The sequence below is a fragment of the Phycodurus eques genome, chromosome 14 (genome assembly GCF_024500275.1).
Source record: "Phycodurus eques isolate BA_2022a chromosome 14, UOR_Pequ_1.1, whole genome shotgun sequence".
Classification (NCBI taxonomy): domain Eukaryota; kingdom Metazoa; phylum Chordata; class Actinopteri; order Syngnathiformes; family Syngnathidae; genus Phycodurus; species Phycodurus eques.
Window position 1 is genome coordinate 15,908,336 of NC_084538.1, and position 23,211 is coordinate 15,931,546.

Here is a 23,211-nt window from a genome sequence, read left to right on the forward strand (position 1 = left end):
AATACGGTGCGCCTTATGTATGTTAAATGCAGAACTAGACCCCGTAAGTGAGACTGCGCCTTTTAATACGGTGTGCCTTATCGTCGTGAAAATACGGTACTTCTGACCTTCTCTGTAAGCCTCCATCAACATCCTCAAAATAAGCTGCGTTTCAGAGGCTTAAATAACGTAGATGCAAATTGTAATGTAATTCTGAGCCTTGCTTGGGGTATTTGGGGAACCTGGGAACGGTTTTCACTTGTGAAAAACAAATCATATCTCCTTTTAATATTCTGTTGCTTGTGGTACTTGTCCTGTGTTGAATACTGTGAGTGTGACCCTATCTTTTATCAGAAGCATGGTGTGAAAGTGCTATGTTACCGGTCAAGCCAAGCCAGGAGGCTCTTTGCAGCACCAATTAGCTCCACCACACATGTGAGAAAGTCATTGGGTGGCTTGCGTGAGGCGCTGCCATCATACACCGGGCTCTTCCTGCGCTCAGATGTGGCCATGTGGAGACTGTTGGTGGCTGCTCTCATCCTCACCACCAGGTTCTTCAAGTTGTCTGTCTCCACACCATAGTTCTGAAACAGCAAATGTATCCACAATGACAACCAAAAATTGGAAGACAAAAAACTGAATGAATGACAATCAAAAGAAAGCTATTTGTTTCTTCAATTGAGTTAAAGCAGCTGAGGATCTGGCTCTTGCTGGACACAGAGAGCGTGTGGCTAGGGTGTTCACGTTATGTGTCATCATCTGATTCCTATCATGAGAGTAAAGTTTGCATTCTTGTGCCTGGGGTTGTTTCCTGCCATTGAATTCCTCTAATTTATCACGCTTCACATGTACAAAGTAGCCAAGCTCAGTCTTCACGGGTCATTAAACAGCAGCCTTAATGGAAAATAAACACACACTTATTGGAAAGCTTGAGTTTGAAAATTCACAGATTCATTTCTACTGCATTTGTCTTGAAGGAAACAGTTTATCATACACATATCTTGTCTGTTAAAGCTGAGCAACAGAAATATAGTCTCTGCTGTCCGAGTAAATATCAGCTTGCAGGGTGTTGCAACACTGCCAGCAATTCTGCTGTTCAGATGAATGTGCAAGTAGCTAAACATGCTTGCAAAGAGAAATGCGGCACGTGTCGAGCCAATAAAGGAGATCTGTGAGTTTTTAGTGGCTGCTTTTATACCACTCCCTCCTCCTAAAAACACAAATCTTTTCACGCATGTCAGGGTCCAAGGAATTACTAGAATTGTTTAATCGAACACACAGTACCCTGACTCGTGGTTCTGGATATCTACTGAATTAGCACTGTGAATTCATTTAGCAAATGTTTTGTCATATAATACTTAAGTGTCATATATAAAAAACAAATATAAATATAATGGCGGTAAAATATAGTTCTATTCTGACTGTAAGCCACCTCACATTTGTTTAATAAATTAAATAATTGACAGTTAACGTTTTTGAGTTAATTAATAGAGAAGCAAATGATCATAATTAAATGCAGCCCAAAATTGAAGTCCAGAAACTTGATGACGGAATATTCAAAATGTATTTCTGTCCTGTGTGTTTGTGCAACAACATAGTAAGCTTTTGTTTCAGACTAAAGGGAAATAAATACCTAAGCAATGTCCGCAATGTCAAATGTAATATTTTATTGACACTGACAGCAACATTTGAAGTCAAGTTAGCATCCTTTCAGTGTTACAAGGAAGATATTCATTCAAAATCCAATTTTTTTAAAAACACATTTTTATACATGGCCAATTGGACATCATTGTTGTTGTTGTAATTATAAATAGCCTGTATGTGGCGACTCTGTGCAAGTAGCAGTCTGAAAGTTGCTTCTGATGTTGACATTATGATTTGTATCTATAAAGGACCAAAATGAATGTTTCCTTCAAAGTGAACGATAGCTATCACAACAACGGCATTTCCTGTCCTTTGGACAGGCTTTAGAGAGACTGGACTATAAACATGCTGTGTGATTAGATCCACTGGCAATAGCAAAATATATTAACAGGGCTACTGTGGCTCATCACATGGTTTTATTTCTATTAATGTTTTAATGTGAGAGTTAATGTCAAAAGGGGGACTTTTATGCATCACTGGGATGAGGCACCTTGCACAAACATTTTGGGTTTCACAGACACTGCGAAAGACGACATGGATCACAGAAGTCTAGTAAAATGAAGCAATGTTCTTTGTTTATCCCTGGACAGCAGTGAGCTCCTGATGGCTCGTGGGGAAGACGACCGCTGTTTCCTGTGGAGCTGTGGGACAGCTTGTCAGCTCATCAGTCATTTTGATTAAGCCTGGCCCGCAGGCACACCCGTCGCAATGGGTGGGCCATAGGGGGCTGTGCCCGCCCACCAAGATGCTTGTGCCCCCGCCCCACACTTGAAACACAAATCTCTAAAAATAAGCAAAGACAAATTTTAATGACATTTGATTTTACTTTAGTACCTATTTTTGCATTAAGAAACACTAGTGTTGAATTATTTATCTCCAAAACAAAAACAAAGAAACAGTGGTGTGATTTTGTTTGATTCATGGACAATGTAAACTGCAATTGCCTCACGGACTTACTGAAAATAATGTTAGGTGCGGAGGCCTACGTGACGGATAGGTCAAAGTTGGTGCGTAACAGACCCGCACATTTTTCAAAGTGAATCTGTGAGCATTTTGTGTCGCATTGTGTAATGGCATGGCGTGGCGCGTTTGTAAAATATGCACGCATTTCTAAATAACTTGTGCTCAATGAGTCCGCTGCAGTAGACTGGCACACTCAACAGTACGGCTAGCAAGGAGGGACACATTAAGTCATTCAATGGCGTTAGTACAGGGCAGGGGTCAGCAATCTTAAATACTCCGAGCGTCTACTTTATTAATCATTTGCGCACCTTCTGGCCATAAGCGCACTCTGAGTGAAGTAGCCCTAAAGTGTGGGTCTTCCCTCTCATATCTGGCCAAGCGTGTATTCTCCCAAAGATTTAAGTGTGTTTGCTCATCTGCACTCCACAGGCTGTCGAGTAACCCTGGAAGGTAAAACATCATATTGCATGTTTTGATCCAGTCAACGGCTCCTGTGCTCCAGTGACGGCCCACTCAGACTGTCCAACGGCTGTAATGTGTCCCCACCACATTATACCGACGGCCGAACGTCCACATAAAATATATTAACTGGCAGAAAAACAATTGACTGACTTTTTTTCCCCCTCACCTGCGAGGAGCATTTCTGCTTCATTGTGGCTGGCAGCTTGGAGTTTGTCTGAAAGCGCTCCACATAAAAAAAAAAAAATAATAATATTTTTTTTTAAAAACTGCGACTGAGTTAGAATTTGAATCAATTCTTTTTATGTTATCAAAATCATTGTCGGTCGTGAAATACGTTTAAGTGACGCCAGCATGGTTGCTTGCTGGGAAACGCAGATCAACGGCTGGTTCACTCACTTTTCTACTGCGTTCAGTTATGAGCACAGTAGTCTGATTATTGATTAAATTACTTCTAATTTAATACAGGATACAAAAACACATGCTCCTTCAAAAGACCCTTTTACATGAGCAGTGCGTACGTCTCACTGGCGACGATTAGCTTCCATCACCCACCGGAAGTTAATTTCACATTTAAAGTGTGACATATGTATTTCCCAAATGGATCTCAATAACATTCACGTGTCTAAGGTAAACTCCACAATCCAGGAATTCCAGCGAGCCTCAGACTTCAACGCCTTTTGTGTTGGTGCATACCGCCCGGTAGCCGCAGTGGGTTTGTCAGAAGTTATTACGGCAGAATCGGCGCACCTCTACAGCGCACAAACCAGGCGCCTAAAATACAGACTAACGCACCAGCGGGAGAATATGGCCCATAGAGTATAGTATAGGATCATCAAAAAATATGTAGAAAAGCAAGTACTGTCTGTAGAGTAATAATTATAAATGCCACCCCATGCCCCCCAACCCCACCCCCCATGCATTTCATGCACCCCATTTAAGACTGCGGTCTGGTGACGCGTCTGCCAGCAGGCAATGTTCTTTTCCATGGGTAATGTTTGAGCAGTTAGATGTGAACTTGAACATAAGTGAAATATACTAGAAGTATACAAAACAAGAACCTATGGGGGTGTTCCAGATGTTGGTGGCCTTGTTAGTAGCAATGACCTTGCCTCAATTTAAGCTTCCTCCAATGAGTTGTGTGGATGGCCGGAACCCCATTCTTCAGAATTGGAAGTGAGAGTGGGCCAAGAATTTAGAACTAAATACCTTACCTTCTAAGGAAGCGCAGGAGAATGAAGATAAAATGCCAAAGACTTATTTACACAACATTATAGTCTGATACAGTCTAACACAATCCATTCTGAAAGCTCAGACAAATGTTGGTGATAATGAGGCAGACCAGTTATATAATAACATTGGGCAAATTACACTCGTCAACAACAAATTTATTGTCAAAGACGTTTTAGCTGCCCGGCGTCAGCTGGGATAGGCTCCAGCACGCCTCCGACCCTAGTGAGGATGGATGGAAGGTTGTTTTAGTTGATTTAGGACAATTTTGATGTGCATAATACAAATATCACATTGGTTTTGCTCAATCAGGTCAACTTTAACTCTGGCCACCTGTTCTTGTTTACATGTAGGTATCTTTGCTTTTGAGGTTCAAATAAATGCACGAACAATGATGACATAACGTTCAATTTCAAGGTATCAGTGTCTACTATTCAATTTACAGAAAACAAAGATACAAAGATTAATAAACTCTCAACAACTTGGCATAAAAGCCTAACCTGAACAATACTGGCGAAACGGATATCATTTTCAGATTCAGCGATGTAAAATTGTCCTAAATCAGTTGATAAAAACATACTATAAGGTACTGAGACACCCCGATATCATCCACATTGAGCTCAACAAAATACCTATTGAGCACAACTGTTACCTGACATTTTCTTATTTTGTCGTGTTCTTTTTGGAGGCCAAAATAATAAGGATTGGTAAACAAAATGTTGGCCTGATTACTGCACTGTAGGATACACAGTAACAGACTGTGCCATGGAAGGGAACTTGTGCCAGCACTTCTAACAGAAAACAATGCTGCTCTTTAACATTACGTCTTTCCATCCACTAGAAAGCACGTAAAGAAGGCTATGATTCCCAAAATACATAATAAACATGGCATTCATCAGACCTTACACACTAGTTGGAATCAAACCTGCAAATGTAGAATCTGAAAGTACTCATTTAAACGTATCACTTGGCATGGCATACTCTGGGGAGGTGATTGAGAAGAGAGTGGGGTTTATACACCACGTGAAACATGCCTGCTGTCCACATAATCCAAGAGGAACCATCCATGGCGTGAGGCGTTTCAAAGGATTTGAATTGAGAACAAGATGACGCCTTGAACCTGAAGTGTTAAAGCTATGTTTGCTGAAAAACGAAATGTTAAAGATAATCAATCCCAACTTTCAAATGTAAAGACCCTTTTTACAAGAGCATAAACAGAAAATGCTGACACAGATCAAAACACATGTGCCACAATCTGAGACTTTTATGGGACAGGAAGTGATAAAATTCCAAACCAATTCCATCTGCTGGAAAAGTTAGTTCCCCCTCAGCTGGGCAGTTTGCAGTGCTGCTTTGATGCTAACTAGCACCCAAGTGCTTACACACAAGGACCGAAGACATAGTCCGTATATGAGGAAAGAGCAAACAATGTGTGTTGGAAGGGGCAAGTATGATGGACAAAGTGTCCACAGGCGCCCAAAAGCAAACTGTAGTGAGCAATTTGTTTGTGTGTCATTTTAAAGTCATCAGTTAAATATGGTTTTTGTTCTGGTTCTGGGTTATTTTAGTTCCTACCTATCCCTGTTATTATTATTATTATTATTTTTTAACTCAAAGAAATCATACATGACCAACAAATTAGAGTCCTCTTTTAGAAATTGTTTAGTGGTACAAAAAAACTACAATTCAGTATGTACGTTCTTTGCAACTGTGGCTTTACATTATTGAAAGAATCTGTAGATTAAAACATGAACATCAAAGTATTAATGTGTTGCAACATGAGAACTGTCATTAAGTGGCTCTTTATAACTGCGCAGTTTCAAAATGCCCAAACAACACTCCTGTTCCGTAGTGTCCTTGGATAACTACGTCTTGCGGTGCCTCCAAAACCTGCTGAGCTGGGAAATGATGAGCCTTTCAGCATCGCTGCCTCCTATAGCTGCCAGACAACAAACTACAGCCAGAGTTTGTAGTGAATACAGAGCAAGAGAGGGGAGACAGCTAGGATAACCAAGAGGCTCACCTTTCACGACTTCCTAAAATCATCTATTGCAGGCTAGAACTATTTAGATTTTTTTTTTTTCCTATTAAATAATACACTTGTTGAGCACTACTAACCAAAGCACATAGCAGATCAACAGCCTCCAGCACCAGCTCCTGGTGTCCAATCCTGGCCACACCAAGCTCTTCCAAGTCTTGGTGTGTGATCTTCAGTAACTGTTCTCCACTGATCTTCTCCCGCTCAAAGTTGCCCACGTACTGTTGTAAGCTGTCATCCAAACCTGGACGCCCATGAAAAAGAGAGCAGGATGTGTTTATTTAGTTCAGATGACTGCAAATATTGTCAGAAGTATCTACCACTCTATTTTGCATGTGTAAGCGTCTGCACATGTGGTTGGTTGTGTGAGAATGCGAGTGTAAAAACAATGCAGAGAAGAGGAGTAACAGGTGCGACAGATAACTGCAAGATAAACACTAAAAACAGAGCTACAGTTGCGACCGCTAAGTCTGTTAGGCTGGTTAAACAATGGATGGCTATATTTGTGCAAGTGTGTGCGTGTGTGCGTGCCAACCGCCTGTTTATGAGTTCGAATAATGCATTGATTGGACAGCCAGGCTAGCAACCCTGGTATTCAAAGGTCAAACGTCTACAAATCATGTAAATAAAATGTTTGCTTCCGGTAGACTAACATGAGCTGAGCTATATATACAATATATAAGAAATTAACGCACACACGCACACAAACCTGCACATGTGTCTGTGTGTGTGTGTGCATGTGTGTAGAACGCCATCTTTCTTCCAATGAAAGGGCGTACAGAGAGGGGGCAGCTGCAGATGCATGGCCCTGTGCCCTGAGAAAGGCAGCTGTGAGACACCCTCAGTCACAACTCAGTCCAACCTCACTACACACACACACACACACACACACACACACACACACAACCGCACAAATATTCTTCAGTACAAAGCAGGATTTGGTAGCCCTATTTCAGCTTGAAATTTAAGTCACGAGGAACGAATTTTTTTTCCTAACATAAAACGTAGTAGCAGACAAGTGGGGCCTAATAAAATGTAGAGCATGAATTTATGAGAGACAACCCACTAGGTGCGCCTTCTAGTCATTTTTCTAAAAAGACACAACATATTTTATGTCTCAATAACACTCAGGGTGGGTCATGCGTGTGAGTATCAAATTGCAAGACGTGACAACAATGTTAAACGTTGAAAGGTGATTAACATTCAAATGAAATACTCAATTCATATTGTTACTGACCAACTGACGTATAGGGCATTGGAAGCAATTACAAAAGTTAGGATTGGTGGCATGCTTGCATCAGGTTGAGTGAATTTTTTTTCACCTTTTTTCTTGTGAAGAGGAGGTAAATAGGACTCAAATCTAAAATGTGTCAGAAAACATTGGCGAATCATAAGCAAGTAGGTACAGTGCTTAAATTTACCACCTCCTAATGCAAGGTTTATGCCACAGCTTCCCCTATTTAACAGTATTGGAAATTACCAACATCATGTAATTTTTTTTCATACTGTAAAACAGCATAAAATATATTTTTTTAATGCTTGATTACCTTCTGATTTCTCAGAAGTCCAGTGAGCCAAGTAATATTTGAGTATAAAAAGGTTAATTCAGTTTGAAATGACTCATGACTGATAAAAATGGTAAAACTTTGAAAGCTCACTGAACTTTAAAGTACTTCATGATGCTTTATGGCAGGTGATCTAATCAATTTGTTTGTTATGGTCCAGGTTTGAGCTCTGTCATCTCGGCTGAATCAAAGGAGAGTCCATCATGGCTTGTTAACCATTAGTCTGCACACAAGCCAAATCCACTTAGGCTCATGAGATGTTTCTCATTCCTTTGCATGCAAATTCCTGAACACCACATTAAGGAAGTTTGGGCTTAACCTCTGAAACGCCAGCTGCAAGGAAAAACACTATGTTACATGCAAGACATCCAAAAATAACTGAGCAATGCAGGAGTAAGAAGACAACGTCAAGATAAATGTAAACACTTGGGCGAGCTCCTTGCGTGTAAATGAAAAAAAAAAAAACTTGGGTTAGCAAGGCCAAAAGGAATTATGTCACATTTCTGTCTACTATCAGAAGAGCGACCACAAGGAAAGTCATCTTTAAGAGTCAAATTGTGCTTCTTTTTTTCTTAGCTCTCGGGCACAAGAACCACACAAAGATCACACAAGATCCATCTTCTTGGGAAAATAAAATGACAGAATTGGTACCTGTACATTTGTCAATCAAAGGCTGGGGAGAGTATGATACTACTATTGATATTCGGAAAGAAGTTGGTGTCATAATATTGTGAACTGAGTGGAAGGGAATGCAGTGCCTGTGTGCAACCTTTTCAAAAGCTGTGCACGATGAAAGAGCTTAGAGAGAGTTTTAGGGCATCTGTGAACCACTTGGCAAATCTCCTCGGACCAAAGCGAGAGGGTGTAACTCTACAGTAGAGGCATAAACACACACCACCAATGTCAAATACAATCATGCTGATATACAGCTTGGGCCATATTTACTGCTCCCCAATGTTCAGTTGGATTTAAGGCCAAGTGCAGTAACTTATTAAATGTGGTGAGCTTAATAAATCCAATTTAGATTGATCTTTACAGATTTGTTGGTGTTATCATTTCATTGCAGCCATTCGGTTTCCTTTTACAATGTGCTGTGTCGGGGTGTGTGTGTGTGTGTGAGAGAGAGAGAGAGAGAGAGAGAGAGAGAGAGAGAGAGAGAGAGAGAGACAACCTTAAATTTGCTGTGGAGGTCTTAGTAAACAACTTATTTAATTCACTCATCAATGATTACTGTACGTCTACAACTGGTTATCAATACAGTTTGGCCTGTGTCCATGTGCTTACTCACAGCGAGACATAATTGTGCGTAGCTCGGAAAGAACTGGGCACAGACACCCCAGTCTGGCCCGCGCAAGTGGAACTACAGTATACGCTGATGGAAGCCGTCGAGACCCGCAACTAAATTAATGGTTGTGTAAGCACACATATCTGGCAATGTAACCAGCAGAAGCCTTCTTCGTGCCAATGTCTGCGCTATTCTTGTCATTATCTCAACATTTCCCAACAGCATAGGGCAGGCACTCCAAAACTGCAGATTGGGTTATTACATGGCTCCATCTGTGACAGTGTTTGTGTGCAGGTAAATCAGGGACAAAGAAACAGAAGTATAACCATGCATATTTTCTATACTATGCTGTGCGTGCTTCCAGCTTGTATTAGCCTACTCTATGCCAGCTGACTTGAGGTGAGAAGCGAGGTACACACTGGGGACTGAATAAACAATCAATCAATCATACAGTGGGTCAGACGTAGAAAAACAAACCATTTAGAATCACATGCACACCCATGGGCAAGATTCAAACGTAGAACCTTTTTGCTGTGAGCCTAACCAATCAATGTATAACCAAAATTAACAGCAGGTTTGCACACCTGAGTGTGAAACACATGCACAAGAAGAGTGAACGGCCTTTCACTTCCTATAGGAAAAACTGGGTAAGATCCCTCCAGCAGATCGCTCCCATCTTTCAACCACTCTCTTAGGTCCCACTGGGAGCGGTAGCCACTCTATAACGCACACAAACAAACATGCACCAATATTCCCACTGAGGTGGCCAGTGGGAACATGACTGGGTGTACAATGGCAAAGCCACTGTAACTCTGCTGTTTTTATTTGTCAGCCAGCCCTCTGAACCTGCAGGGAACGGTCAGGAATTTGACTCATTGTTCCCCACTGAGCAGCACCATTGTGGGAATTCACAGCACTTGGGACAATGGACTCTGGCTAGACCAGGCTGTGCTGTAATTAGAAAGAAAACGCTTGTCTCTGCAACTGCAAAGCTATCTTCAAATGCATGACTTAACAGAACAACAAAGCCCGTATACACACTAGGCTGATCCTTCCAACGGCAACTCGGGAAAAGAGTCTTACAATGGGGGTCTACATCTCGGCATGTTGTGTCTTTCACTGTGTGCTCACTACACAACCAACTGTGTGACAATTTGATGGTATATTTTTAATGATTAAATCATATTTTGGGGACATGCTTTGAGATACTGAAACTTGTCCACATTTTCTTGAGTTCAGTGACTGATAAAATTGCTACAAATCATGGCTATCATGGCTTTCTCCCTCTGCCAACAAGGAGTGTTCAACCTTATGTACCAGAGTGAACATAAAAGAGAGAACTACGTATTGGCTGTGGCATATCCAGAGTGGGTTTTCCTCGTGAGAAAAAGCAGCTGAGGCTAGTCCCTAACTTGATGTACGATGACTGATGCGACAAGAGCAGGTTAAAGTTCACAGGCCTGGTTGAAGCATATTAACAAGGGTGAGTGTGCTCAGTTAATCCATAGCTGTTCTTGTTTTTGGAAAAAGTCCTAACAAAAATTATGAGGAAATAACATTGAATTTAATTTGGCAAAGTGTCATTCCGATACAGCAATACAGTGTTCCCTCGTTTTTCGTGGTTAATGGGGACCAGAACCCCCCGCGAAAGGTGAAAAACCGCAAAGTAGGATTGCGCTTCGGCGGCATTGTAAGGGCTTGCTTAACTAATAAAATTTTTTTTTATTGCGAACACAACAGCATGGACGAGACTGGCGAGACACAACAAGGGAAGATGCTGGGTGAGGCTGCGATGATGTGCAGCCAATCAGCTCACAGGATAAATCCACTCGTGCTGTCATTGGTCGATGTCGCGCCGGGAACCAATCACGCGCCTTGTATGAGTGCCCGTACAGTACAGGCATGTTCAAAGCCTCTGAGTCAACTCATATCTTTGTTTGGCATGCAGGGAAACCTTCTCTCGCACGCATCAACATGATAAAAAACGCGTCTTTCCGCAATACGACTGCCGATATGGCTGTATTTTTTTTTTTAAAGAATATTTTGGAAAAACCCGCGAAGCACTAAAGCCGCAAAACGTAAAGCGCAAAGTGGCGAGGGAACACTGTATTTGATACGTTTCTCCACATTTTCGATACAAAGCTGCTACTTTCATCGCAGTCAGGTCAGTGGTAAATGGTATCTGGAGGTAGGCCAAAATAGATGTGCAAAAGAGTTTAAGAGAGGTACTTGTCAAGTCACAGGACCTGATAGACGAATATGGTCGCAAGATGAGAAACAAGATGGTGCAAGAATGTAAAAAAGGAGCAAAAGCGATGGCTGCAGGCATAATGGCTTGTGTGTAAATCTGCAGAAACCAAACCAATGGTTAAAAAGCATGTGAGAAAACTTGACGACGGGGTCAGTGAGCACCAGAAAAATTATGTCAGTCTTAATCTGGTTAAACTTGCTATACGATTGGGGGCGGGAAAATAAAATGATTATTAGATGTGGCGCGAAGCTAACCCATTAATATATTTAAATAACCAATCACTAAATTACGTAATGCTGGTGAAATGGAAAAAGTAAAAAGCAGAAGTGCCTTGCTCAAATGTACCTCCACAGTCGTGAGTAAGCAGACTTGCATCTAGACAACTCCTACTTATTTTTCATTTTCGTCACATACAGCGGCTGAAATAAGTATTTAACACGTCACCATTTTTCTCACTAAATATATTACCAAAGGTGCTATTGACATGAAATTTTCAGCAGATGTTGGGAACAACCTAAGTAACCCATACATACAACGAAAGTAGAACAAATAAAATCAGAAATTAAGTTGTGTGTAATAATGTGAAATGACACAGGGAAAAAGTATTGAACACATGCCCCTTGTCAGTGCAAATTAATATCAGCTGGTTCAGTCGTCCCGGGTTCAATCCCTGGCCCCGCCTGTGTGGAGTTTGCATGTTCTCCCCGTGCCTGCGTGGGTTTTCTCGGGCACTCCGGTTTCCTCCCACATCCCAAAAAAAACATGCATGGTAGGTTAATTGAAGACTCTAAATTTCCCATAGGTGTGAATGTGTTGTTTGTTTATATGTGCTCTGCGATTGGCTGGCAACCAGTTCAGGGTGTACACTGCCTCCTGCCTGATGATAGCTGGGATAGGTTCCAGCACTCCCGCGACCCTTGTGAGGATAAGCGGCTCAGAAAATGGATGGATGGATGGTTCAGTCCTAATTGATGGCCTACAAAAAGGCCTCATTGTCAAGGTGTGAGTCAAGACACATCTCATGATTGGTAAGAGCAAAGAGCTGTCTCAAGACAATTGCAAAATAATTGTTGCAAAACATAACAATGGCATTGGTTACAGGCGCATAGCTAAGCTTCTGAATGTTCCAGTGAGCATGGCTGGGGCCATAATACGTAAATGGAGAGCCAATCATACCACCAAAAATTTGCCTCGATCAGGTGCTCCTCACAAGATTTATGACACAGGAGTGCAAAGAATAATCAGAACAGTTGTCCAAGAGCCAAGGAACACCTTTGGAGAGCTTCAAAACAGATGCTGGCTTTTGAACTTTTGTGTCCATAACAGTCCGGATGGTTCTTTTCCTCTTTGGCCCAGATCATTCAAATGATCTATAAAGGTGCAAGTGTGGAAAGCAGCTCAAGGCTTTAGTTTACACAGGTGTAAATGCCCAATTTTTATTTAATGCCTATATCTGATTTTTGGGACTGTCTATTTACATATTTCAAGTGACACATATCCGATATCATGGTGTTTACATTCACCAAACACTAAAGGCAACCAGTTTACATCGCAGTTGTATTGGCAGATACCTGATACAAAGATTATTTTTTTAATCCTCATTTGGAAGAGGCCTGATTGAAATCTGAAGATGTCTGATTTAATGCAAAAAAAAATAAATAATTAAAAAATTAAAAAAATAAAAATAAAAAATTAAAAAAGAAATTTGTCACTTGAACCATGCAGTCTAAATCCAGCCCAAGACACACAGGAAGGGTGGAACACAGAGCAGTGCTTCCGTTCATTCATAAGCACCATAATGAGGGTGGCACTGCATGCTGATTGCAGTATAGACCAATTTACCAGCACCATAATAACTGCACCATAGTAAAGCTGATAAAAAGCTTTGGGGGAGAAATGGGTCCCACTCATTTAGTTTGCCATAGAAAGCATGTGGAGGTGGTCATACAAACACTGAATGTGAGCATATTTCCCAAACAGGGCCAAACTTTGCATCCATTCCAGTATCATGTTATATGACTTCAGTGGAATATATGCTTTAATTTAACAGATGATGATGATGTCATAGCAACATGGTTGTACAAGTTACATTTCTAATGTAAATACTTTGGCCATGGTACATGATCAGAAACCGCTAATTGCCATAATTCTCCCAAAGGATAATCCACCGCAAAAATCTTGTTTTAAAGCTTTGTTGGAAAGTAGATGTTTTAACTACCAGGCCAAACAGTGAGTTGAGGAGAAAAGTGGAGAAGAGGGGTGTTGCAGTGTGAGAGAACACGATCCAATGATTTGTACGCATTCTTGTGTCTGTAAGTTTGCAAGGCAGATAGATGCAAAAGAATGAGGACATTATTTATGTACATATCGTTTCTAATGAAGATATAACTTCACAGTGTAAGAAGAAAAAAATATCAGTCAGGGAGTAAAATCGACAAGGCATTCCAGGGAAATCCTCAATGACCCAGTTATTTAAATGTCCTTGAATGAATTATGCAAAGTATGGAATACATGAGTGACTACAGGCTATGGGGAGCAAATCCAGTTTTCTCCGATGTGAAGAGCATGGCTGAGTCATCAGCTGTGAACGGTAAGGGTGACCCGCAAGCCAGGATGGGCATCCACAAGCACACACACGTACACAACACTGCTCCAATATTTTACTTTACATTGCATTATAATTAAAGACAACAAAGACATATGCACACAATTAAAATCCTGTCCTATAAAAACACACCCCAACACCCTCGCCCCCTCCAGGTGAAGTGTGTTTGTACTCTTGCCAGCACCTGCTGTCTGTTTCCCCCTACAGCTACGGCACTTAAAGAAAGAGCCAATCAGGTTCATATAAATAATAAATGCAATGTTGACTGAAAGCTGTTAAAACAGGGCTGTGCATACAGTTAGTGTGAGGGGCAGGTGAGAGGCTTTGCCAGTGTGTCTGCAGCAAACAAAAGAGAAGATAAACTCCATGTATCATTATTGGCAGCCCCTTCTGATATTATGAGTCACGAAAATAGGCATCAGCGCTTAGTAAAAGTAGGCTACACTTCAGGATCATTCTATCAAGTTTGAGCGGCATGACATTGAATTATGTGGTTGATAGAAAGAACAGACTCAAAACGTGGTTAACTATTGTGATAATATCCAGTGATAGGAAAATTGTGATTTCCCTATCGCTGGACCTTTTAATAATGAACTGATTTATTTGTAGTACAGTATGAGAAATCTTTGAAGTTTCTTGCTTAAAAATACATACATTCATTCAGACTATAGGAGCCATGGCGACGGTAGGCCTTGAGGCTAATCAATGGACCATCAGTACAATGAAAAACAAGATCAAACATACTGTACGTCAGACTCAGCACACACACAATGTACATGAAGCATGGTAACCTAGAGGCAATAGGTGCCTGCCGAAAGCAATAAACTTTTTGAAACGTGATTAAAATGGATTGGAAATAGATCCTCTGTAAATCAGTGAAAAAAGTAGAGCATAAAATTCTATGTTATATGAACAGGATGATTTAAAAACTATGCAAACAGAAGAATGTGTCCATTTGCAGTGGAGAAATGGGAAAAGCAGGCAAGTCTCAACATGTTCTAAACAAGCTGTGTGATGGTATTCCCCCAGTGCCCAACTAAGCTACCCGCTGTAAATAGTTTGATTTGATTATACTGTAAGATGACCGTGGGATCTTTGTGAGTATTTAGTCAGTGAAGGGGACCATACACCTTATAAACGCAACTTGTGGTTCCAACACACCACACTTGTTTTGACTGCTCATCTTCGGAGCAGAAAGTGACTGCATTCCGAGGTCATTTGAGCATAACTGCACTAACGCTGTTTTGATTACAATACTGACAGAGGCATACCAAAACCTCCACACTATTCAAGGGCACATTTATTGTACTAGCAATGTGAGATATTCAATATAATGGAACGTCAATTACATGACTGCAGAGTGAGCCTGGTATGCAAACACATCAAACGGTGACTGGGCTGGCACGCAGGCTAGACTTCCTTGCACAAGGTCACGCAGCATGTCACCTGTATTTGCACTTGCACCAGTTGTGCCATCTAAAGGCCTCTTTATACTCCTGCGGTCGCGTGGCCGACAACGCCCGCATTGCATCACGTGACCGACGAATTGGCCCGCGCGGGCCCCTCTGCGAAGCTTTGAAACGCACACTGCAAAAATTGTTGCTGCACGTCGACCGCCGCGGAGATCATCTCTCGTGATTGGTCCGTTTTAGTCCCATGCTGTGATGACGTACTCGGCGTGCCCCTTGGTTCTACATACCATCTATGCCGCCGCCTTCTTGATCGATTTTACAGTATAATTACACGCATCATCTGGTCATCTAGGTCCATTTGTTCTAGCAGACACTGTTCCACGCTCGCCATTGTTGTTGCTTTGTTCCTTCTTACTGAAAGTAAAGTAAAAACAGCTACCGGAAATGGCCCAAAACAATGTAGCGGAAACTTCCACCCTGTGGCGTCCTAGCCAATACCAGCTGTAGCGACACCCCCGATTTGGAGGGTAACTGCAGTAGATTTTCAAAACTGCGTGCCTGGGTTGCACTGGAGTATAAAGGCAAACTACACGCGGGACAGCCGCAGTGACGTCAGCGCGGTCGCCGTCCGCGCGAGTATAAAGAAGCCTTACGATTGGAGCATTTATTCGCAAAGCTGAAGCAGAACACTTCACAGGCCAATGCTCTTAGGGCAGACCGTAGCCCAAAAAAAGCTTACAGATTCTCACTAAGCAGAGATCCGCTACATTTGCAATGCACATTTTACATTGGAATGAAAGGCGAGCTGATCGAACGACACTTGACAGGGATATCAGGGAAGGCAATCAGTTGGTTATGAATGCAAATGTATTCTTTTACTGATAAAATAATTTATGCTACAGGTGGTTTACACAGCAGTCCCCAGCAGTGTTTGATGCAGCCCACACCAACCTGGGACAAATTATCACGTGAATAGCATCTTTAGCTGCTGAGGAACATGTAATTCTGATGAAAATCTAATGGACCCTTTGTCCATTTCTCAAAACTGGATCAGACCAATGGCATTATTAACAATTTATGATTTTCTTCCCGTAGGCCGGAGATTCTGAGGCTGTAAGGCTGGAACACCAGGCTCTGTGAGAAACAGGCCACAGGGGTGGGTTTTACATAGATGTAACGAAGGTGATCCCTCTCAGTCACCTCTCCCCAGGGGGAATCCTCTTACAGCACTTCCCCTGAACGCTAAAGACCATTTTCTATAGAAAAGTAACAAGTTATCTGCCATCAATGGAACAATAGGTTGATTACAAGTGCCGAAAGGCTTCGTGACTGGAAATATGTTAATGACAAAAGGTTGGCTTCATTTTAAGGGACGTCAAGAGAATAATAACTTTACACAGTTAATGATGTGTAAGTCCTTATATACTCGTATAAATCAAGCAATTGAACAGGTTGCCGATGTTGGTCAAATGGAACATCCCATCAGTATTAACAGTCTATAATATAATGTGATTAGTGGTGCTTATAGATGTTATCCAACTGTAGGACCCCATTTGTGGTTTTATGGGTGAAAAGTCTGCACAATATCTTGTTGCAGTCCTGTTAAAACTTATTCACTGCCAGCCTTCCCAGTTAACATGGATATTTGACTTCTAAAGCGGTCAATGGCAGTGAATTTAAGCACAGATAATGATCTTAATCATTGCTCACACTCTAGTATCAGTTTAATATAATAATCTTCTGGGGGTTGCCATCAGGGAGGCTACTTTGCATGTGTGGACTGTGAACTAATCATGTTTTTTGCACAAACTAGTAAAAGAGTAAAGCATACTTGCTACGTTTGCCACCTCTATGAAAAGCTAATTACCGCTTTGGCACTTTGATGTTAGTTGGGAAGCAAGAAAGAAACCCACACCTTTGCAAACACTGTCCGTGAATGAGGAGATGCAAATTTATTTATGCGTATTCACCCATATTTCATTATGTCACACACAACTGTCTTAAAACAAGACACCTGTCTCCGTCAGTACCTCGAGTCAAACCAGTCTAGCCAGCTGCTGTAGATATCAGGTCGTTGGGCTTACTCGATGGAGGTGCGTGATCAAAGTAGGCAAATTGATTATTTACTTATGCCCAATACATCTATGTTAAAAATAAAATGTCAGTATTTGAGTGCAGCACAGACTGGAGAACTTCCAGTTCATCCTGATACTTATAGTCACATGTCCAAGCACAGTTTAAGCTTGTTAAAATACTAGTTAAAAGCCAGCCATCAGTCTGTCGTCATTCAGGTTTGCATGTTTGGAATGCCTTTTCAAAATTTGGCAGGTTAACTTGCAGTGACAACGAACCAACCAAAAGAGAGGGAAAACAAATTAAATGTTTAGTAAAATGAGAAACTACAACTCCAATTCCAATGAAGTTGGGACGTTGTGTTAAATTTTTTGCTAAAAACAATCATGTTTATCAGTTTGAACATTAAATATCTTGTCTTTGTTGTGTATTCGATTAAATATAGGTCAAACATGATTTGCAAATCATTGTATTCTGTTTTTATTTGCATTTAACACAATGTCCCAACTTCATTGGAATTGGGGTTGTAATCAGCAGTTTCACAACCCTGGAGTGGTGCCGACCCTTCACAGCTGAAGCTTCGACCGTGTGGACTCACTACTATATTTGGAAAATGAAAGGAATGGAAGTGAGAAGTACCACAAAGAAGATGTAATTTTTTAACACCCCCTTAAATTTGTGCGCAATATTCTTATGGTAATATTTTGCCATACTATTTAAGATGGCTTAATAAAACTTCATCATATCCTAATGAGTAACACGTGACACATGAAACCCTGATCACATACCACCACAGGTCCAGCTAAAAGATCAGAGCTTGTGGTGAAGAAAACATGCTTCAGGCCATTGTAAGTCCCCAAGACAAAAGACGACAGTGTTTAAATTGAAAGCATCAATTGCCCTTTCACTAGCAATAAACATCCACCAGCCACTGCTTGATCTCCAACAATGCAATTGATTAACAACTGCTTCAGTACACAAAGAACATCACTGTCTCTTTGAGATAAACAATCTGAAGCAAATGAGAGCAAATGTATAAAGAAGTCATGTGAGTTAAATTTTACTTCTCACGCCGTGCACTTGGTGTTTTGGAGCCTGAAAAAGTGTCTCTGTGGACGTCCTCACTGGAAAATACAGTTTTCTGCTATGCACAATGTGAATTTAAGAAATAGTGCATTATGCAGTTCATTATCTAAAAAGGATACCAAATGGTCTGTCATTATTACTTGAAATATCTTATTTTCTATTGTGTAGTCATAATTGCTTTTTAATCAAGCAAAAACATTATCGGATTCGTCAATTAATTGATAGAATTTTCAGTAGAATAGTGCTTATTAAAATATTCGATAGCTGGAGCCCTAGGTCACACCACGCATTCAATTATCTCATCGCGAGATGGCGTGTCGCTGTGTAAAATCAAAATATTGCAAAAACAAATCCTGCATCGCTGGTTTCTCTATAAAAGGCACAGGCCACTATATGGTGAGTCTACTTTTGAGACTCTTTTACATTTAGCACAATCTCTGCGCAAAAGCAGCAATTATTTGGGGGGGACCGTACTTTTCAACACCAAATTATCAGGTTCATTCAAAAGGTTATGCTGATACCGGTTGAGAGCTTTGGTTTGGTTCTGATATGTAGGCTTGAGGACGACTTGTAATGACTTGTTGTAGATGGCGGACTGCACCCTCAACAATAGTCATACAATGTAGTTCATAACCTTCTGACTGTCTCAAAACAAGATTTTATCACACTTGTATGACCACAATAACAATTTCTGATGTGTTGAAATGACAAAAAAGATGGGTATACTATAAAAGGAGCATGACAATAATCCATTTTGTTGAAAGTACCATGACAAGAAAAATCCCTTTTGCTTGAGCTGACCATGACAATTTCCGAATTACAAAGTGCCCATTTTCCATTTTCTTGCTCACGAACCTGCCCACCTAGGTTCCGTGCTCAACATCCCAGGTTTTGGGTATTTTAACGTTAGAAAATATGCTCCTGTAGTCTGTGCACCTTGTTTGACCCAATTTGTCATGGACTGAAAAATCAGCAGTTAAGACCAATAAAGACAAACCGCGGAGAGTCCGATTTTCAGGAAGACTGGCAGCGATGAGGCCAGTGTCGACTAATACCCCACAACCATGCGTGTCCCGGCTTGGCTCTTTTCACTGAAAGTGACCACCTCCACAATGCTTTTTAGCTACCAACCATGGATGAGCACTGGCAGACTGGCTTCAAAAGCAGACCACAATCAGCAATGCATCACGTGGTACAAATTGTGACATTAAGACACTAACATTGTGTGCTTAAGGTTGTTTCAACTATAAACAAAATTCTATTTCCTTACATGTCCTAAATCGGATCATTTGGTAGGACTACACACTATCGTGTCGATGTTTGGAGTGCATGAGAGCGGTGAATATTTCCTCCCTTACCTCACATACCATTTGACATCTCTCATCGCACATGGCTATGCAGTGACTGGACCCAGGTTCAAAGAGTAATTCACAATAGGTGGCAAACATGCTACTGGCGTCTAAAAGTATGTGCAAGTCAAGTGAAAGGCCTTAAAAGGTAGATAGTAATGTCAGCCATGGCCAGGTGAGGACTGTGTGTGTGTGTGTGTGTGTGTGTGTGTGTGTGTGTGTACAGTGGGAGGAAAAAGTATGTGAATTTCTTACATGTTTGCATAAAGTGGTCATAAGATGTAGTCTGAGCTTCATCTAAATTACAAGAATAGCCTGTTTAAACAAATACCAGACAAACAATTTTGTTTTTGTTCACATTTTTATAGAGCATAACGTAAACATTCACAGGAAAGGGATGGAATAAGCAAGTTAACCTATGGATTTAATAACTAGTTGACCCTCCTTTGCCAGTAATAACCTCAACTAAAGGTTTCCTGTAGTTGCAGATCAGACGTGCACAGAAATCAGGATGACCATTGGACCATTCCTCTGTAACTGATTTCTGGGATGTCTGGTGTGAATAACTTTCTTGAGGTCATGCCACAGCATCTCAATTGGATTGAGTTCAGGACTTTGACTGGGCCACTTAAGAACATGCATTTTTTTTCCCTTTGAAGTCATTCTGTTGCTGATTTGCTTCTGTGTTTGAGATCATTGCCCTGTTGCAACACCCATCCTCTTCTGAGCTTCAACTGTTGGACAGATGTCCACAAGTTTTTCTGCAAAATATCTTGATAAACTTGTGAAGTGATTTTTCCATTGATGATAGCAAGCTTTCCAGTCCCTGAGTTGGCAAATGCTTCACAGTTGGGAAAAGGTTTTGATGTTGGTGTGCTGTGCCATTTTCCCACCACACAAGGCATCATGTGTTGCTCCCAAACAATTCAACTTTAGTTTCATCTGACCACAGAATATTTTGCCAGTATTGCTGTGGAAAATCCCATTGCTCTCCAACAAACTTTAAACGTACGTCAGTTGTTGTTTTTTTTTACAACAATGGCTTCCTCCTCGGTTTTCTACCATGAGCCCCATTCTTGTTTGCCATTTCAACCGTGATGGCAATACTACAGAGATGTTGGCATGCGCCAGTGATTTCTAAGTCTTCAACTGACTGGTTCTTTTTTTTTTTTTTTTACCTCACTGAACATTCTGCACTGTGCTCTTGCAGTCATCTTTAGAGGATGTCAACCTTTTGGAAGAAAAGCAACAGTGCTATTGTTCTCCATTTAGAGAAAGGTTGTCTAACCATGGACTGATGCATATAACGACTTTTAGAAATACTTTTGTAACCTTTACCAGCTTTATCAAATCAACAATTGTTTGCACCCCCCCCTCCCACACATGCACACTCAAAGCCTACCAAAATAGTTATGCACAGTCACACACAACATTAAAACAGGCATATGCCACAGGGGCTACACACACACACACGCACACACACACACAAATTCAACATTAAGTTATATGTGTGTGCGTGCGTGTGTGTGTGTGTGTGTGTGTGGACACGCAGGTATATTGTATATTTACAACTCATACCATAGCGCATACTGCACTAAATTCAGACAACCCGTTTACTCTTTAAACCTAAGTATGGACGTGACTATCGTTGAGCGACATCACTACCGGGTCACAATTTCTGACGGGTGACAGATTTTTCTGATAATGGTAAATAAGCAAATGCATGGACATCGGTGTTTTTTGAGTGACGATGAAGTTGCAAATGACAGCGTGCCCAACGTGTTGCCCGCGAGTTGAAATAGTCAGCACGTTTGTTTATAGACTCCAGCTAATTTGCCGCTACTAAAACAGAATTTCTACTGATGTGCGTAAAAGAAAGCACAGCTGACTGGAAAGCGCTTCAATGATTGACAAGTGAAATGCTCTGCAGTGACATAGTTGAGTGCTGTTGTCACAGTTTCTATGAAACTAGCTGCCGAATAACGACGGTCATAGCATATAAACGCAACTTTCTGACGAATCTAAAGTGTCATGATAAATATAACCAGGCCAAAGTGAATAGGACTTACCTTTCATCCAGTCTACAACTTGCTTTGGCGTCCACTTGGTTATCGGCTCCATGGCTTCTTCAATAGCGCGGACTCGCGACTAAATGTTTCGGCGTCGCAATTTGAACAAGAGTTACGTGTCCGCTTGGCTGTCACATTGTCATTATAACTTTGTTTTAGTTCTTTTTCGGGCTGTGTGTCTTCATTTACCTAAAAACTCGCATGACGCGAAGAGGAGCAAAGCTGAAAACTCCTCATCAGTTCTTGTGTGTGTGTGTGTGTGTGTGCGTGTGCGTGTGTGTGGTGGTGGGGGGGGGGGGGGGGGGGACCTGTGCTGCGTTCAAAGACAGCAGGTGAAAAATCTGAACAACGTAACCGAGGTGCAGTTGTAGGGCCTCTCAGTTGTACAACTCCTGTAATATACAGGCTTAACGTTAAAGCAATGTTTACACTCTTCAAAGTAATGTGTATTTGTTTTAAATAATATAAGCAATCAGTTTATTCGCATATTTGAAAGCGTGAAGAATTTGAAGTTTACGAGGTGCCTCAAATGCATAGCTGCGACGTTTATTTGCGTTTTCATTCACCGGCCTGATTTGAAAACAGGAGGCGTGCTCAACTTGTTCTGTCTCTTCCATTTTGCAATACTGTGAACGCAATTATTCCACACGTTGCGTAATTATTCTTAATGAGCAGAGTTATTCTACAGAGCAAGTGTAAAATACGTGTAATTGTCTATGCTTATGATCGTTTATATTTTGTATTTCTCAAAAATATCCTCTAGACGCAAGTACCTCCATGGAAAATGGAAGTAGTTCACTGCTTCCCTCTGCTGGGAGTCAACCGTCCTGCAGTGAAAAAACGGTCTTGGGAAAGGCTTTACCTTTTTTTTTTCTTCTTCTTCTGGTGTTTCTCGGTGATAGTTTTGCCGGGCGTCCGCTTTTGGCAGAGTTGCTGTCATGTTGGAGACCGTCCATTTGTAAATGATTTGTCTTACAGTGGAATCTTTCGAGAATGGTCTGAGAGCCCTCCCCAGATGGATGGGCTGTCAATAAATATTCTTCATTCTTCTATAATTCTTCACCTCCTTTGCTCTTGCTTTTGTTGATTTGTATGGGACCACATTTGATTTGGTTGCTTTCATCTGTATTAAGTAGTGCGGGCCAAAACCTTTCCCAATGAGGTCTTATTTCATAGGTCTGCCTAAATGATTGACTAACCACC

The 23,211-nt window shown here is 41.2% G+C and overlaps 1 protein-coding gene across 1 annotated transcript in view; it reads right to left on the reverse strand.

The window, feature by feature from the left end:
* Positions 1-22,265, reverse strand: part of LOC133412476 (connector enhancer of kinase suppressor of ras 3-like) — a 40,467-nt gene extending 18,202 nt beyond the window's left edge. Inside the window, exons 1-3 of the mRNA XM_061695722.1 lie at positions 22,009-22,265; positions 6,394-6,557; positions 361-563 (exon numbers count right to left, since the gene is read on the reverse strand). Of these exons, the coding sequence (XP_061551706.1) occupies positions 361-563; positions 6,394-6,557; positions 22,009-22,060 (419 nt within the window). The 5' untranslated portion in view covers positions 22,061-22,265. The remainder of the gene's footprint in view (positions 1-360; positions 564-6,393; positions 6,558-22,008) is intronic.
* Positions 22,266-23,211: the final 946 nt, after the last annotated feature.